This window comes from Thermobia domestica, chromosome 8, assembly GCF_964235325.1.
Source record: "Thermobia domestica chromosome 8, izTheDome1.hap1.1, whole genome shotgun sequence".
In the NCBI taxonomy this organism is placed as follows: Eukaryota; Metazoa; Arthropoda; class Insecta; order Zygentoma; family Lepismatidae; genus Thermobia; species Thermobia domestica.
In genome coordinates, this window is record NC_137461.1 from 117,310,169 (window position 1) to 117,328,504 (window position 18,336).

Below are 18,336 nucleotides of genomic sequence, written 5' to 3' on the forward strand. Positions count from 1 at the left end.
ATGGTTTCCAGAGCTCTTCAAATAAATGTCTTGCCATTTTTATATTCATTTCAGCTATCTGAACTATGAATTTACATAGAGTAGGTGATGTCTTATATCCTTTTGTTGACAAGCACTAGCACAGAGACAAGAAATTATTTGTTGGTATGAATTTATGGTCTGCTTTTCTTTCTCTGTTAAAGCTAGAATGTTGCTTATTTACCCAGCTATAATATTGAATGATCAGAGAGAGAGAGAGAGAGAGAGAGAGAGGAAGCAACATATATCAGAAACGGGATTTTGATATGTATTCAGCATCCCAAGTATGTGTTCCATTTCCTTTTATTATCTCTTTATTAAAAGTGGAAACTTAGCAGACCTAAGTTTCGCTTCAATATATAGAGTGGCGCAAAAGTAAATTTACCCAAAAGTTACATTTACACGTATTATAATAGAACTTGTACTGAGCGATACGTTCGGGCGATAGAGTTGATCACTTGTATGACTTTGACAACAGTGCACTCGTTATCTCTTGTGCACAGTTGAGACTTGGTTTTTGTTGTGATTATGGTGAATTTGTTGTGTTTAAGTAAGTATCCTGTTATATGACATGTTATAAACTGCAATGACACGAAGTATACAACAGCACAGTGTGTGAAAATGCTCCAATTGTAGTGGAAACATTAAAAAAAAGTGTAGAAAGTTTATCGTCCTATTGCGAGTCTTTGCCAATACCACAACAACTATGGAAAATAATAAATTTGAAACAACGCGAAGTTTAAGAGACGCATCAAGGTCTAAACCAAGTATGTTATAAAATAGAAGACCCAACTGTGTACATGGATAAACTCACTTTTAGGACGTTCTATCTTCATAGTTTGCAAAACAATCATTAAGCAATCATTAATTTTACAATGCAAAATGGTATTTACCTGTGTGTGGTACGAAATTAAATTGCTTAACATCCTACGTCAGTAATAGTCACTTTTAAATAACCGTAGGAATGTGGACAAGATTAGGGTAAAATTAAGGGGACACAACTATGTATAAATATGAAAAGAAATTTACTATGTACTGAAATATACGTTAGTTTTATTTACAAAAAAGGTAAATATACACAAAAATAATAATTATAACAATTACACCAAAATACTTTTCAGCAACAATGACTGACACACACATACTTCGTTAAATACATTGTTAACTGGAGTCAACAATAATACGTACATTGTAATAATAATTATTTTGTTCGGTGGTTATGAAGACAGGAATATGTAAATATATTCCATTAAAATACGTCACATTTAATCTCATTGTTTTATGTTTTTACAGTAAAAAAACATGCATGCACAACATTTATGCACATACAATATCCAGAGCTATTTACGAAATAATAGCTAAAGGAAAGGAAACATTTTAGCTTTTCAAAATAGTGAGTGTACTGTGTGACGCAAACTTGAGCATTACACATTGGTCAAAGTACGTTATTATAATACTTTAATAATTATATATTAGAGTAACATTAACATACGATTTAGAAAAAAATGTTAACAGACGGTGATTCTTTTTTAAAAATTTGATTTGTTAAATAATGAAAAATACTATTTAAGTTATCCAAAATGTCAAGGTATACCATATCCTTAACATAACAACAGTCTTACAACATATAAATAACACAGTGCAGTGACAACACATATGTATTAAATTATGAAATATAAAATAATGGTATTAATGATGATTGTAGGAAACTTTTAAAATGTTATGGATTTCTTTAAACAGTCTTTAAACAAAAGCATAAGTTTGAGAGGCAAAATGATTAATGTATTTGTACCTTCATAGATGACAAAATATTATTGATATATATATACAATAAAGCACCTTCAAGTTAGACACCTTCGGAAACTATTTACTGATAGATAAAGAAATTTGGCCCAATAAGAGTAGAAAGTGTTTTCGGTTCTAGAAAAATGTATGTATATAAAATTGAAAGATATTCAACATGAAAAAGGTGTCAAACTTCAGGAGTTTTACTGAACTGCTTGTCAGCAAACACCAGGTAAAAACAGTTTCTGAACTGGCCATAAAATAATTGTATGGCGTTTATTAGGAATTAAATTATTCCAAATACTTCTGAGGAACATGTTATTATGCTTCACAATAAATGAGCATTATTGGTATATAAGTGTAATATATGCCAATATGCTGTTCTAAAATAATGAATGGTTTGAAATGTTGAACAAAAGAAAGGTCAAAGTCACTTTCAATAAATTAAAATAAAAGTTAAACTACAAGAAACACAATTCAATGTCTTTACAGGGTAATTATTCTGTTATTAAAGTGAGGTAATTAACGTCCTACAATTATTCCTTGTACGATAAGGAGCGCAAGTGAATGATAACGGAATAATTGGTAGGATACGAATATTGCAGGAGGACACGAGAAAACCCACAGACACATCAAAAACTGACGTTGCTTGGGATCGAATTAAGATCTTTCGTATTAGAAGAACATGTTTTACCCATGAGTCACAGTGTCTCCTGTTTTACTAAGTACCATTTACAACTCAATACTTAAATCTTTTAAAACATGTCGTTAAATAGTAGGCAAATGAATTCCAACACATAATGACTTGGTTCTTTCTTTCGTTCAATCTCATTTCTTTGCTTACATTAAGTAGATGCCAGATGTAAATAAGTTTCTTAAGTCTTACAGAATAATATTTCCTTGTAAATGAGATATAATTATTACGCCAATAAACAACAACTAATAACCTGTTGTTCCAACATTTCTTTTCTTTAATTATAAAACACGTGGAGCTTGTTGAAGAAATGAAAAAAAACCAATAATTTAAGGTACATATTAAATACTTTCCTTATTAAAAAAAAAAAAACTTTTGATTGTATTTGGGTCACTCGAAAATGATAAAGTCACATGTGGCATTCAGTCGTTGTTATACTGTAAGTACAAGTGAACAGATTATCGACAGATGGTTGTCTCGACGGCTTATGCCACCATTCATGATAAAGCAGTGATAGAGGCAAGCAAGTCATAAAAGGTATTTATCAGGAATAACACTCAATGACTTAGTCTCCATACTCTGAGGGTTTAGTTTCCTTACGTTATTTCCATATAAGATATCTTAAGGGTCAAAGAACGCAGATGCCCAAACAAAAGCTATTAATCATCTATGATATACTTTCCCAAAATATTAGTTCAAAAGAACATCACGTATTTTTCAATCCAGTGCACTACAAAGACTCTTTATCAACCGTTTCCTGATCAGGTTAGACCCAATCATTTCCGTGTGACCCAAGTAAACGCTCATATAAACAAATACTAACACTCATTTATTGAACTAGGCACATTCACTGAGTTGAATTCAGCACGTCTTCAGTCTCACACACTCCTAAGATCAGCCATCACTGTCATGTTTCTCAGTGTCTGTTGATGACGTACCTTGCGTTGTACCACTTGAGAATGAACTACGACATGTCTCCACATGAAGAGCACCTTCTGGCACAAAATCACACGCCACTCTCTCGGGTGACTTGTTCCATTTTGTCCTTCCGTAGAAAGTAACAAGGAACTTTCTGCAATTAGATTTGGTAGAAGAGCTATCTGTCAACTTGCCTTCCGTCAAACTGGACAGAAGCTCTAGCGTTGTGTGGCTGTAATTTTTTTGGGGTTGTGGTTGTTGTCCCTGATGATATCTTGGTTTGCCCCGAAGTCCAAACAGCCGACGGACTTCTCTTTGGAGTCTTCTATTTCTATAGGCGAACAAACACGGTGAGACAAGACCTCCACTAGAAAGGAGAGTCAAACTCACAGCATCTACATAATGAGGTACTACAGTTTTGACAATGCCTGCGTGAAGAATTAAAGTTATGAAGTACGGAAGCCAGCAGCCAAGAGCCATCACTATCACTAATGCCGATATCCTTGCAGCTCTGGCTTCCTCACGGTACCGGAAGAGACTAGCATTAGAAATACGATACTTCAAAGAGTTTACAAATTGACTAGATGTACTACGAACACTTGCAGCTCGAGATGGATTTCTCGAAATGGCCGGAGTCATCATTGTCCCGTTAGGGCTGTTGTTATTGTTCGTTGGAGAGTGACGCCCCGTGGGTGAGTGGTTATGAGGTTGAATAACTTGTAACTGAAGAAGGGGTTGAGAGTTATGCGAAGCATCTACTGTCAAATGGGAATTGTCATGTTGTACCCCATTATTTGGACTAGAACCATTATTTCTTCGTGTTCTTTGACTGTTTCTATGTGCCGCTGAGTATATTCTCACATATATCCAACACAAGAGAGACACAGGGATTAGGAATATAAATACCGAAAATGCAATATTAAAACAAGTTCTATATATAGTTGTGAAACTTGAGGACGATAAATACTCTTTTGACGACGGTGCAGTTGGGGTTAACGATGCATAATAGTTCTTTTCAATTCCACACGCGTGCCACATACTTGCCGCACCATTTTCAACTTCAATAGCACCTAAAGCACCCATTAGGGCAGCTAATGTCCACACACCAATTATCATAAGAGCCGAACGGAGTTTATTTATTCTCATATGATAATGAAGAGGATCGACGACTGCAAAATACTGGTCCACAGCAATGAGGAGAACAGCGAAAATAGACGCCGTGCAGAGGCCGGAGGAGATTCCTTCGCTGATTGCACATAGCGTAGTAACTGCATCGTCCACATGTCCTCGAAAATTGTCCAATAGAACCAATGGAAGTAGAACACAGCAGGACAGCAGGTTAGTTACCAGAAGGTTGATCACAAATCTGCAAACAGAAAAAAAATCGAACGTCATTAGACCAATTATTGAATAAAACTAATGAGAATCATAATAATGTGAAAACAACAAAAATCGATTATTGTTGTTGTCGGTATTGGTTATCATAGATTATAGAAATTAACATACCTTACATATACTGTATATATTCATTTACTTAGCTGTGTTGTGTACTTACAGTACATTTATTTTTAACTCATTGATTTATGTGAGGGAAAATTATTTTTCTGTTTCTTTTAAAATGAACTACAATTTTATTGACGTGATTTGTTCTTGAAGAGTAGTTAAATGGCTCTTGCTTATTCGGAAAGAATTTGCATAAGATACATATTTAAATATTATTAAAATCAAATTTGACCATTACATAGTAAAATTACATGTAATAATCAATGACAAAATTTACTTTTCAACAAAATAAGGGATATTTAAATAGATGTAGAAAAGAAATCAGTAAAATAACGTAATGAAAATTCCAGTTCATTTCAAACGAAACAGAAAAAATAATTCCCCATAGAAATTGATGAGCCAAAAAGAATGATACAGATACTCAACACTGTTAATATATGTAAAACATTTCAAAGTAAACATATGCAATATATGTATATATTAAATATGTGATATATGTGCGATATATATCACTTTGGATTATTATTTATATAATTATATGAGTTGTTTTTATTAGAGCAACTTTAAAGGTCTTATTTCTTACAACTACTAGTCTTGTAATACTAGAGAAAAACTTTCAAATCAAACATTTTAAAATTGTACCGTACAAACCTTAACCATGGCAAATTAGAGGTATCAGTATTAGTATTTAGAAATGACTTCTACTATAATTCTAGTACTGTATTTCTACGATTTGTATATATATAAAAAAATATGACAAGATTAGTAGTTTTGCGAGATAAACCCAGGTAATGAATGTTACATGGCAATGTCGAATGTAATGAATGATGAAGTCTTACAAATTGATGCAATTTTCTCCTAACTATGAATACGAAAATTATAGTCATTTTTATCTATGAACACTTAAAATATTTCTTAGTCGGTTTCAACTATCCTGTATCACGCTAGGACCTCACATCCTTCAATTTCAACTGCAAGCACTTTTCACCACATTTACCATATATATATATATATATATATATATATATATATATATAGAGAGAGAGAGAGAGAGAGAGAGAGAGAGAGAGAAAGAGAGAGAGAGAGAGAGAGAGAGAGAGAGATCGTGATATAAATCATTAGAAATGATTCGACAGACTAACACAATACAAGATATTTGAGAATAACTTATCGGTTACTTCAAAGTTGAAGACTTCTTTTGTAATTCATTCATTTACGTAAAATACAAAATCATACAAACTATACATTCAATTGCACTGAAATAGCAAAAACCATCGATTTGTAAAATTTGGACTGAAAAGGAACAAACTTTCTTTCTTATCTTTAACTAGAAAAAAAACTAGTAATTTTTTCATTCAATCAAAGAAGAAGGGAAATTCAACTGCGTTTTCTTTTTCATTTTTAATTCTAGTTCCAAATTTATATCGAAGCATATAGAAACCACCGAGATATCAAGTTAATAGCCTATTTTTTCTAAGACCGATGATACAACATAAATCAAAAGTACCTACTCATAAAGGATTATCACCTACTTAAGAGAAGTGTAGGCACTCTCCAGTGTTTTTTCTTTCAACCTTTATCTCAACATATATATCTATGCTTAATAATGTTGTTTACAGGAAAAAACAGAGATGTTGAAACCTTTCTTCCCAGAAATGAGTTTATAGCTTAAACGCAAATAGTTGCAACAGGAAGCACTTCGAACTCACGAGAAGTTTACTTAATTAACACTAAGATTTCTGCTAATAATTGGTAATCTTTGAAGTGCTAAATTTTCTTCACGTTTACGAAATAACTAGCTGAAACGCATGCAAAGAATACGTTTAAGGAATATTTGAAAGATATATATTTGAATTTTCTTCCATCTTTAGGAAATATATTTCAATCAAAGTGCAATAGCACAGGCTTAGATCAACCCAAGCGCTATGTTTAAAAATTCATTTTAACGGTTCAACTGTTTCCCCACTTTCGTCATTTTATGAACAGAATGTGAGAAACTAAAATATGAAGAAATTTTTAGTTTCTCCTCTTTTCTCCATAGAGAGGAGATTTTCGAAAACGCTAGAACATGTGTCCGCTTATTTTTAATGTTTCAATCAGTAATAAAAAAAAAACTCAAGAGATGTCGGTGAAGAGAGCAGCTGTGCTAATCATACATCTCCCAACTAAAATTCATTTATCCGGCCACTGACTTTTTTGGGCTACTCGAAAGGATCATCGATTTCAGTTATCATGTACTCCGTGTTTAAATTCTAGAAAATATTTTTAAAAAAGTAATTGCGCACTAAATGAGGTTAAAGGAAAAAATTGAATTTCACTTCACATGTATGAAATTGTTTTCCGAAATAGCACGTATTCTATGTTGTATGTATTGTATATATTGTAGATATGTATTGTATATACTGTACATGATAGAGTTCTAAGAAGAGGAGTATGTATTGTTGACGTGAGAACTCCTCTTTCGTTGCCAGCCCGTGCCATCCTCGTATGACGATGAAACTACAAAACAATATTCCTAGACGACCACGTGCTTCTTGTCAAAGATCCTGGAAATTGTAAAATGATCCTTCACCAATGATGCGCTGAGGGAGACTGCATGCTACGAAACTTAGTACCAGACTCGTGCTTGCATTTAATAACATTGAACTGGTTATCCTATGTTGATACATCCTTTGACCATCTCTGTTACTTCACAATATTGACGTAGGAATTCTCTGTACAACAGTAAGGTCGAGGGCAATGTTTTTCCTCATTTGAGTACTCTCGCGTATGTCGTATACTATCACTACTGTGACGAAATATGTTTTGATCATGTTACGCTTGTTACAATATTTTCTCGTGTGATAACACATCACGATTAAGTAACAAGTTAAATAATAATGCTTTTGAGTATACATAGATGCAATAGAGGGAAAATTTTGAATCCGAGTATCAAGTATGTTGACCTTTCCTATAAACAGGATTTCTAAGTATGTATTTTTTTTAAAACACATATCGATAGGTTTTATCTCGAAGATGAAATGTCAATAGTATCAAAAAAAAAAAAAAAACTTACTAACCAATGAAGCAACTGATTACCTTACAAATAGAAAGAAAAGTAAGCTGATCTAATGGCAACTGTGTGCGCATTTGGTGCACATATTTTCGAGTTTGATTCCCGGTGAGAGAACACTAGATACATACATTACGGTCGGTAATTCCAATTTTATACCTAATTTAACACAGCTACAGTGCTGAAAAGGAACACCAAACTTAAAGAAGGAAAACAACTGAATGACAACTTTCTAAGAAGAAAAAGTTGATCAATTGGATGATTTGTTATGCGATGCGTGGTTAGCACATTATTAGATATCCATCCTCACTATTTCTAGTTTAAGAACTGGACTTCGCTAATTCCAGGTACACAATTGTTTCATGATTGGGTCAGAGATTTGAAATTGAATTGGGACCAGACGCATTAAAAGCAACGCTCTTAACACCCGGACATAGGGAACTCCTAAGGAATATGGTCAACAATAACATTTTTTTAATGTTTCTAATCTAGTCTATTATACGTATCTCAAGAGCTTACTTATGTATTTCAAATATTATTACTTATTTATTTTTATTGTTTTGTTTTCATCAGATTTATAAAATATACTAGCATCAATTGCCTGCTTCGCTGTGTTAAAATAAGAAAAAATAGTAACATGTTCCGTTAGTCAGTAACTTTTTACTATTACTGAAGTGCTCTATGATAGCGATCATTTTCAATCATTTTATATATTCCCCCTCCCCCTCCCGCAAGTTGCGGGGCTGAATTTGGATTTAAACGGCATCGGAAGTGTCACTGTTCATCTCAGCAACCCCGAAAACTATGGATTCGACACTAATGTCGGTCATTTTCGATCATTTTTACGTATCTTTCCCTTCCCGTCCCCTAAGTTGCACCATCAAAGTGAAATGGTAAAACCCATCCCAGGCTCGAAACTCATCTATATTGACAATTTGATCGAGATCGGTCAGGTAGTTCAAGAGTTATTAAGCCACAAACATAGTCACTTTCATTTTTATTTGTACAGATTTACGCTGTCTCTCTGCGTCTGTCTGAGAGACAAAAAAGTCTCAAGAACTACCTTAACTACAATTTTAGGAAGAATATTAGCATCAATTTTAGCCAGGACGTAAAGATTCAAAACTTAGGAATTAAGTTCGTTTGATGGAGGTGATATTCAAACCGGAAGTGGAACAAATTAACCATTTCCGGTTTCAACATTGATCACTATACAGCAAAAAAATGGTAATAGACAGCGAGAAGCAGTATTCTGCAATCGATTAAACGTTTCAAGAATGCATTTCGTCTTTATCATTAACGCTCTACTAAAACCGGAAGTGATGGAAATCCATTAAAACTTTTGGTATCAGTGTCGATCTACATAGAGTAAAATGACAAGGGATAAGGAAAAACTTTTTTTTACAGTCAATTTAGAGTTCTAGGAATATGTATAATATTTTCTCTTAACCCCCTATTCAAACCAGAAGTAGTAGAAATCAGGCACTGCCGGTTCTAACGTTGATTAGTGTAAGTTTAAAAACGGTAACAGATGGTGAAAAGCTGTTTTCTTTAATCAATTACGCGTTCCAAGAACATGTTTAATCTCCACTCTAATGTCTCTACTAGTACCGAAAGTGGTAAAACTTTACTACCACTTCCTGTTTTATTACTTATTGAGAAAATATCACGCCATACAAATCACATTCCTTCACGTGGTGTACATTGACATTCATACTTTGTAATGTTTTGTTTCGATTAGAATTTTTCGTAGTTTTTTTTTCTTTCTTTATGCAAGATCAAGTACTGATTTAATATTACGGAGAAGGAAAGATATACTAAGCTATTAGTGGGAGGCTTTAAAGTATGAAAGCCACAATCAAAAGCGATGATTACCAAACATTATACTATTTCGTAAAACACAACCATGTGCCAGGCGCGTGAAGGAACAACAGTCTATATAGTTAACACCGCTACTTCCGTAACATTAGCTTATAACTGTTGTCTTTTATGAAGCCTACAAACAATTGTTTTTAAAATAGGCTTAGCTCAAATTGAGATCTCATGCTTTAGCAATAGCCTTGGCAGCACACGTGATAGGCCCTACATGAGTGGATAATAAGCATGATTGGTAAATCCAAAAGTAAAATAACGTTGAAAAATACGTTGACCCACCGTTAAAATAAAGTTGAAAAACACGCTGGTCTACCGTTAAAATAAAGTTGAAAATACGCTAGCCCACCGTTAAAACAAAGCTGAAAAATACGCTGGCCCACTATTGAAATAAAATTGAAAATACGTTGCCCTTACCGTTAAAATATAGTAGAAAAATACGCTGGCCTATCGTAGTTTAAGCTGGCCAACCACAAATTTACCGTCATTATTCGATAGTTTTGAATGTGCACCCCTAATTGCAATTTCACTTTTCTTATAGGAGCTACGTTGGCAACAGGATTAGTTGGCAAATGCTCGGCAAATATTATTGTTCTGTTTACCTTAAGTAGTTATGAACATGAGAGCTCTTAAGAATAGGTCAGTTAGATATTTTGGCTTAGTGGTGGACGTCATATATTTCGTATAAATTGCTTCATATAAAGTGACCCTTTATCTATTCCAGTTTGAGACTATTATGATATATCAAAAAACACTGGTAAATAGATTCATCTTCTCACCTGTTAGACAGCGTTCGAAGCCCAGGACGGCGATAGAAGACACTGAGCACTATAATATTGGATGCAGTGCCAATGAAAAAGACTATGATAAGAAGAATATCGCACAGGATCAGGACACCAGCCTCCACGATTTTGCCATGAGGATCCATTCCATATGACCGAGGCGTCTTTTTGCCTGTAAATACAAGAAGGATAGCGTACATTAGACCCAATGGAACATTGGAAATTTTAATTGCATTAAAAGTTAAGATCTTTTCATGTAATCTAATTTTACGCCATTTCTTTATGTTCTTTCAATGGTTAAGCAAGTGTAAAGTTTGTGAACTAGGTCATAAAAAGTGGATAATATTAGGTTCATTGCTTTGTATTCTAAACTGAAGAGGTAAAAAAAAAAAATAATAATAATAAATGGTTCATTTCCTCCATAACAAAACAGGCACCAAGTTTGTCGTATCGTGAGTCCATTCTTCTTAAACAAATTAAATGACTTATTTATTTCAATTAATTTAAAATGGCATAATTTTATAACTGAAAAACTCTCCTGCACAAAATAATTTTGATGAGTTATTTTTATCATTATTAACTAGCTTATTTTCCGAGAATGTAGATTGGAATTCCTTAATTATTTTTTCCAAATAGATATTGGGCTTTTGATGCATATGTTGCAGTACAAGATTTCAACTTGATCAGTTCTTATAAATGTGAAATGTATAGTATGTGTAATCTTAATTCTCCACCTCTTTCTCCAATGCAATCATGCACTCCGTATTCGTGGGCTTTCTCGGAGTCCTCCCGTTTACTCCCCCACTTTCATTTCACCAATTGTGCACAATTCACTTTCATTAATCCCAACATTAATGAAAAAATTTGTTTCATTTTTGGAATGTCAATGACTTATCCCAATCAACAATCGAATGTTTTTAATGTTGCTACAGCCTATTAAGATTGCTTCCAACCTTATCTTAGCCACATTAAGCGAATACTGAAAAGATTTCTTGAAATTAGAAACAGATCTTGTCGCTGGCGGGGCCGGTTTCTGCATACCTCTAGGGTAGGAGGAGTGCGTTTCGTTGTTACATATTCAAGTAAAGAACAAAGCATTGATATTCAGATCATGGGGGAGTCTAACCAAACTTTGGAAGGCACGGGCTTCCTTGTACTCCTGGATTGTGCATGTGCTGCTTTTCATTCACAATTCGGCATAAGATATCAAAAATTCATGGAATTGGTCAGCTTTCAAACAAAACTAAGTAGTAATATATAGCCAATATCATAATATTGTAATCTTGAATGTAATTTCTTTCATTTAATTAATGAAATAATTCATTCCCATACACAATCTTTAAGGTTATTATTTCGTTTCCTTATGTAAAAGTCTGGTACTTACAAAAACACCTGGTGAAGTTAATAGCAGATGTTAGATGAACAACTTAATATACAAGTGACATACACAAAGTTATTTGAAGTTGTCTTTATCAGCACGCTGCCGACGAGGAATTCCCCAGCTATCAAAGAGCAAACATGAGCAAATCCATCACATGAATCTGACATATTTTTCAGTTGTTAATGAAACGAGGAAATCTTGATTAGAGGAATGTATTATGTATATACAACTAGCCTGACGGCTAATAAGCATTCATCTGAACCAATAGGCCATCGTCCGAGGTCGAGAGGAACAATTTACTGAAGGCCAATACACTTCGTAGTTTGTATCTGCAATAGTGATAATGACGTAGATGCTTGGTCTCGTTTCCGTTTTTCTATATTTTTTTTATATGAAGATATTTATGTAAATGGTTTGTCAAACTACACGATCTATATAGAGTCACGCGCCAAGTTAAGATAAAACAGGATTTTGTTGCCAATTTTACTTTATCAAAAGAATGTAGATGAAAGATTTTGCTTTCTCGCTTTGTGATTGGGTGTGTCTCAAGAGGCCATTCAAAACCGTGATTTTTCTAGGATTTTCCTTGCTTTTCCTATCATAATATTAGATATTAAATTTATTTATATTAAACCATTTTTTAAACATCATTGTTATACTAGGAACAAAAAAAGAAGCATTCACAAGTAGAGAAAGACATATTACTCTGTTGCTAAATCTTGAGCATTTCGCAGCAACTACCCTCTAACGAAAGGGCAGTTACAGAGGACGCTTTAGTGTGGCTACAAAGAAACATCTTCAGCAACGCAAATACCAATTCATTTCTTACGTTGCTCCGAGTACTGTTCTATTTTTGCAATGGTTTAAAACTACCTCACTTGATAGGTTAATGCATTGTGTATTTGATTCATATTTTGAAGAAAAATGCTGTTTCCTAATTTTCAGACACTGTATGACTCGAGTCACCAAAAAAGTCCTCTTTATTTTGAAGGAAATGACACAGCTCAACGACTCAAAGTTTACTTCGTATTACATTCATTAACTTGGTTATAACAACTTAAGTGACTCAGTATCTCAGTTCAACGTACTCTCGCAAGGAATCCAAGCATCTGTAATCAGCAAAGACACAGAAAGACGCGTAATAATAATAATTATATATATATATATATATATATATATATATATATATATATATATATATATATATACAGTACTTGTACTGTATATATATATACAGTATATGTATATATATGTATATACAGTGTACAGTACTTGTTACACTTTCTCTGATGTTAAACCCAAGAATTTATAAATGATACTATATTAACAAACTACAATTAATTTCTATAACCTTATGAAAATTATAATTTATTTTGTGGTTAGAACTGTCCCACTTCCATTTCCATAATAGAATCTGGTCCCGAACTACGAACATTAAAAACATTCGTGTTCGACTATTGTGGAAAGCCGAAAATGTAAGTATGAATGGGACTTGGAAGAATATATATATATATTCTTCCAAGTCCCATTCATACTTACATTTTCGGCTTTCCACAATAGTCGAACACGAATGTTTTTAATGTTCGTAGTTCGGGACCAGATTCTATTATGGAAATGGAAGTGGGACAGTTCTAACCACAAAATAAATTATAATTTTCATAAGGTTATAGAAATTAATTGTAGTTTGTTAATATAGTATCATTTATAAATTCTTGGGTTTAACATCAGAGAAAGTGTTACAAGTACTGTAAAACAAAGAAATATTATTAACTTTAGAGTGACTTGAACATTAAAAAAGAGTATAATGCCATTTTCTTCACCGTCAGAGGTTAAAGTACAAGGTGTTCCTTGTGTGGTAAAAATGCGTGGATCCTATAACCTCGCTGAAAGCATTATCATACAAAAGAATAGCTGGAAATTAACAAACAGAATAGTAGCCTTAATTAATTCTTTATTGAAATAGCACTACCTCTATCTTTTTTAACTTTTATTATGTCAAAAACACTTGTTGGATGATTTATTCAAAAAGCCGTATACAACAGCTGTCATCCAGCCTTAAGATGCATTAGAAGGCGTGACACAACTGTCTACATCAAGACACCTGTATGAAGTAAAAAAGGACTCCTGTACACATTCTTGTAATTTTCTTGCCAACGCACATTGTGCGTTGCATAATGGATTCAGTGCTGGCTACGCAATTGAGATGTCAGAGAAGTACAAGACTCATAAGCTTTGATTTTTATTGGTATTGAGTTGAAAAGCATGCAATTTTGGCTACTTTAGATTGACTATAAAAGAATAATATGAAATATTTGGGACATATTCTTACAACCCACGAAATGTTTAGTCTTCCTGAGTGCTGTACCCGAGGGTAGCCTCTAGCCCACTTAACCTAATGTAGCTAGGTGGGACCTCTAAGTAGAACTATGCGATAACCAGGTTTCAATATCGAAAATCGGTATCAACTAAATATCAAAACTTGATCGATATACCGAAATATCAAAATATTGAAGTTTAGAATATCAAAATAATAAATATTAGAATATAAGAAAATTTTGGAATGCCGAATATAAAAATATACCGAAATTTTTGATGTATCGGATGAATTTTAAAATATCGGATTGTCCAAAAATATTAAAATATCGAAATGACTAAACATACCGAAATATTGAGTACCAAAACATACAGAATTTTCCAATTCAAAAAATATTGTAACATCAGATATCAAAACATTAAAAATATCAACGTATTGAAAAGTAAAATCGCAAAATATCGATCGATCGATCAAAGTATCGCTCAGATTTGTTGCTAAAGCATTAAAGCAGAGGTAGGGTGACTAGTTTCTCTCCTCTGTAGTTTAGAAAATGAAACGAGAACTTGAAGTTAAAGAGATGGACTGAAAGGATAGGTTGAACATTAGAATTAGAGACACAACGAATACAAGAACTGTATATTTATGTTTTTTTTATTGTAAGGTAGTCACTAGCACATGTTAAGTAATATTTGCGCGAAATAAAACAATTTGATTAATTACGCTAACAGATTAAGAAGCTAGATTTTTTTTTTAGATCATTGTAGAGAAATCATGCTCTTTAAAAAAAATGCACAAAATGCATTGTTTAATTACAGAATCATGCTTATTTAAAAATTACAACAACTTTCATCATTATATATATATATGACACATTCTGATGAACTACCGGTACTGGTTTGTTAGATAAAGCTAATGGGTAGGATTTCCCCCTCGAAGTTTGCGACCTTGCTTAGGTTTTGCAAAGTATGCACACGAACTGTATGTGTTAAATGCATGCGATTACATGTAATAAAATACCGTCTATCATGATTTTACTTTATTAGTGTTTCGAGAAAGTGGGGGAGTAAGAAAATTAAGAAAAGTTGTAAAAATTTGGAACTTTAAAAGCAAATTTATATCCGGCTTGTGACAACCCTAAACGTTACTTAGTGACGTCAATGAGTCAACAAGAATAATGCTATGTTGCATGTGTGTGTGTGGCATGATGAGAAACAAAACATAATGATCATGTTTGTTTAGCAGTGCACCGGAACCCTTTTCTCACCACACCCTGCAAAAAACTTCCTGATATATGTGACTAATACATTCATTAACATAAGAAATACTGCGTGTTGGTCAAGTGTTAAATGCCTCTTTTTCAGGTTCATCAACATGAACCTAGCAACACACGGATAGATACATACCTACGCATCATTGCGGTGTTTTTTTATTTTTTTTAAAAAGGTACAGCTGCAAAAGTATGTCTAACAAGATGCTCTTATAAGAAAAGAGGATATCGTGAGATGTAGGTGGATATAGTATTGTGGTTTTCCTCTTAAAATATTCGGTCATGTCCTCTCATAGTGAGAGTAAAATGATGTTTTTCTTATATGTTGTTTGACAAATATTCCAACCTAACAATCATTTTAGTATGAATCTTAATTTAAAAGAAAGCGCTGAAAGCGTTTGACATTAAATATAATTTATACCTCTCTTTTTTAGTATCATTCAACCGCCAAGATGTTGAGCTGAGAAAAAGCATATATATTAATGCCAAGGACTGTTTTAATTGCTTTGACATTCCAAGGATACCTGAGATTCCATGATTTAAAGAGGAATAACAAATAATTGTAAAGTTCAGGGCAAGTGCGAACAATTTGCACGTTTATCACACCGGAAGATTCCAAGTCTGAAATTAACCTCTATAGAGCAAATATTACTTGCATTGTGCATGGAATGTTCATATCTCAATATACTCACAATTTCGAGGCATTGCATAACGTAGGGTGTAAATTTAGCCTGTGAAAATCCTATTATCTACATAATAAACTAACTGATGTAAGGTGAGTGAGTCTCCAATACGTGTCTCCTAACTAACTAACTGACTCTATGGCCTATGGAACCCGGAGGTTCAATGCCGCGTTCACAAAAGCTCTCTGCTGACTTCTATCCTTAGCTAACTGCATCCAGTTTCTACTTTGTATTCCAATCTCTGCGAGATCCATCTTAATATTGTCCTCCCATCTGCGCCTAGGTCTTCCTAATGGTCGTTTTCCGATTGGTCTTCCAGTCAAGATTTTGAAAGCGTTTCTACATTCTTCCATTCTAGCTACATGACCCGCCCACTTAAGCCTCCTAGACTTGACGACCCTAACAATGGTGGGTAAACCATATAAATTATGTAGTTCCTCGTTATGAAGTTTCCGCCATTCTCCATTCCCGTTCCCCTTGGGTACGAATATTCGTCTCAAGATCTTGTTCTCAAATACTTTCAGTCTACGCTCTTCCTCAGAGTAAGTGACCATGTTTCGCAGCCATGTGTCTCCTACCTTTCCAATATATGTATGTAAGTCCTTATATACAACTCAATTTGTCTCTATATTATCCTGTCCTGTTTCAATTCATCACATTCTGCAAGCTATTAGCTAGTGTAGATGGATGTTCAAATTGTACATGAATTTAACATTTAAAAAACCTGTTCATTGTGTGAAAACCTTTATGAAGTAAAAATATTCGTAATTATTCATTCAGTTTCAAGGAATCGATGCTAAAACTTTGCCCATAGATAAACTGAAAAAAATAATAAATGGAAATCAGTATAATTTTCAATCTTTATGAATCATTCATTTGTATTTTGTGATAGCACTTTTATTTATACATCTTCACAATATATTTCCAATAATTACACATTTACTAATGAACTGTGTACGGTTGTTCCCTCTTTATTGTTTCATTTATCTTTCGGCAAAGTTTTAGCATCCAACTCTTGAATTTTACTAAACAACTGTGAAAATCGTTGTTGTTCTGGCAGAAGTCACTACGTCCAAAATATTATTCTTTAGGTATAGCTGTTTTAAAGAGAAAATTATTGCAAAAATCGGTTTGTCAATATTAATTAACATCAATATGCGTTCTGTGTCCTTTCTAGTATTATGTTATGTTTCTACTCCGCACATTAGTCTATTTCACTGTTCTTGTGCTGTTCAGTTTTCTGTATCTCAGATTCAGGGAGTTAGTGACTCCTGCCAGAAAGATGACGATATTGACATAAAAATTACAAAATAATAAATAAATAAATCATGTTATCTTTTGGTTAGTTTAGCATCCACAAATAAAATGTTCTTTCAACAGTCACGAACAGCAAAATTCTTTCTTAACCTCAACTAGGATTTTATATCTTCAGGTACGGACCCAGGCCTCAATCACATTTACCACTTTCTTTTAAATTAAGGTTAATACTAAAATGATTGGTAGGTTGAAATTTAGCGTCCCTCTTTAATATCAAGGTTATATGAGATCCAGCAAATAGAATATTAGGTCTTATTTCAACAGTCGGTGAGGATTAGCTTCCATTCTTCTCTACACACAAATTTTGAAAGCTTCCAGTCGCTTTTCATCATTTTTCGAAATGTCCAAAGAATTTCTCATTAGATGAAATTAAATGTATATTAAATAAGAGCCTCAAACCCATGAAGAACCATGTTTCACCGAAGCAACAAGGGAAGACATTTGATCAAAAAGAGTATAGAGATAGGAATTTGACTTATAACTAAAGAATTTGTTCTCAAAAACAACTGCCAAACATGTAGAACGTTATCTAAAGGTAACGTAAAACATAGATTTACGAAAGATAGGTCAAGAGCCATAAACCAAGAAGGAGGGGAGCAAGAAATGAATGTCTCTTGCACGATATAACTACTTGAGTCATAAAAGAAACCATATCAACGTTGTAGAAAACGGAAATATGATACTAACAAGATTAAATTCCACACATAGCTTAAATACTTCTAAACTGACCATTCTTCGTGATCTTTAAAA

At 33.4% G+C, this 18,336-nt stretch overlaps 1 protein-coding gene across 1 annotated transcript in view; it reads right to left on the minus strand.

Moving 5' to 3' along the window:
- Nucleotides 1-1,051: 1,051 nt before the first annotated feature.
- The window catches only part of LOC145693162 (uncharacterized), a 44,933-nt gene continuing 27,648 nt past the window's right edge, over nt 1,052-18,336 (minus strand). Inside the window, exons 2-3 of the mRNA XM_081768915.1 lie at nt 10,622-10,796; nt 1,052-4,781 (exon numbers count right to left, since the gene is read on the minus strand). Of these exons, the coding sequence (XP_081625041.1) occupies nt 3,392-4,781; nt 10,622-10,770 (1,539 nt within the window). The 5' untranslated portion in view covers nt 10,771-10,796 and the 3' untranslated portion in view covers nt 1,052-3,391. The remainder of the gene's footprint in view (nt 4,782-10,621; nt 10,797-18,336) is intronic.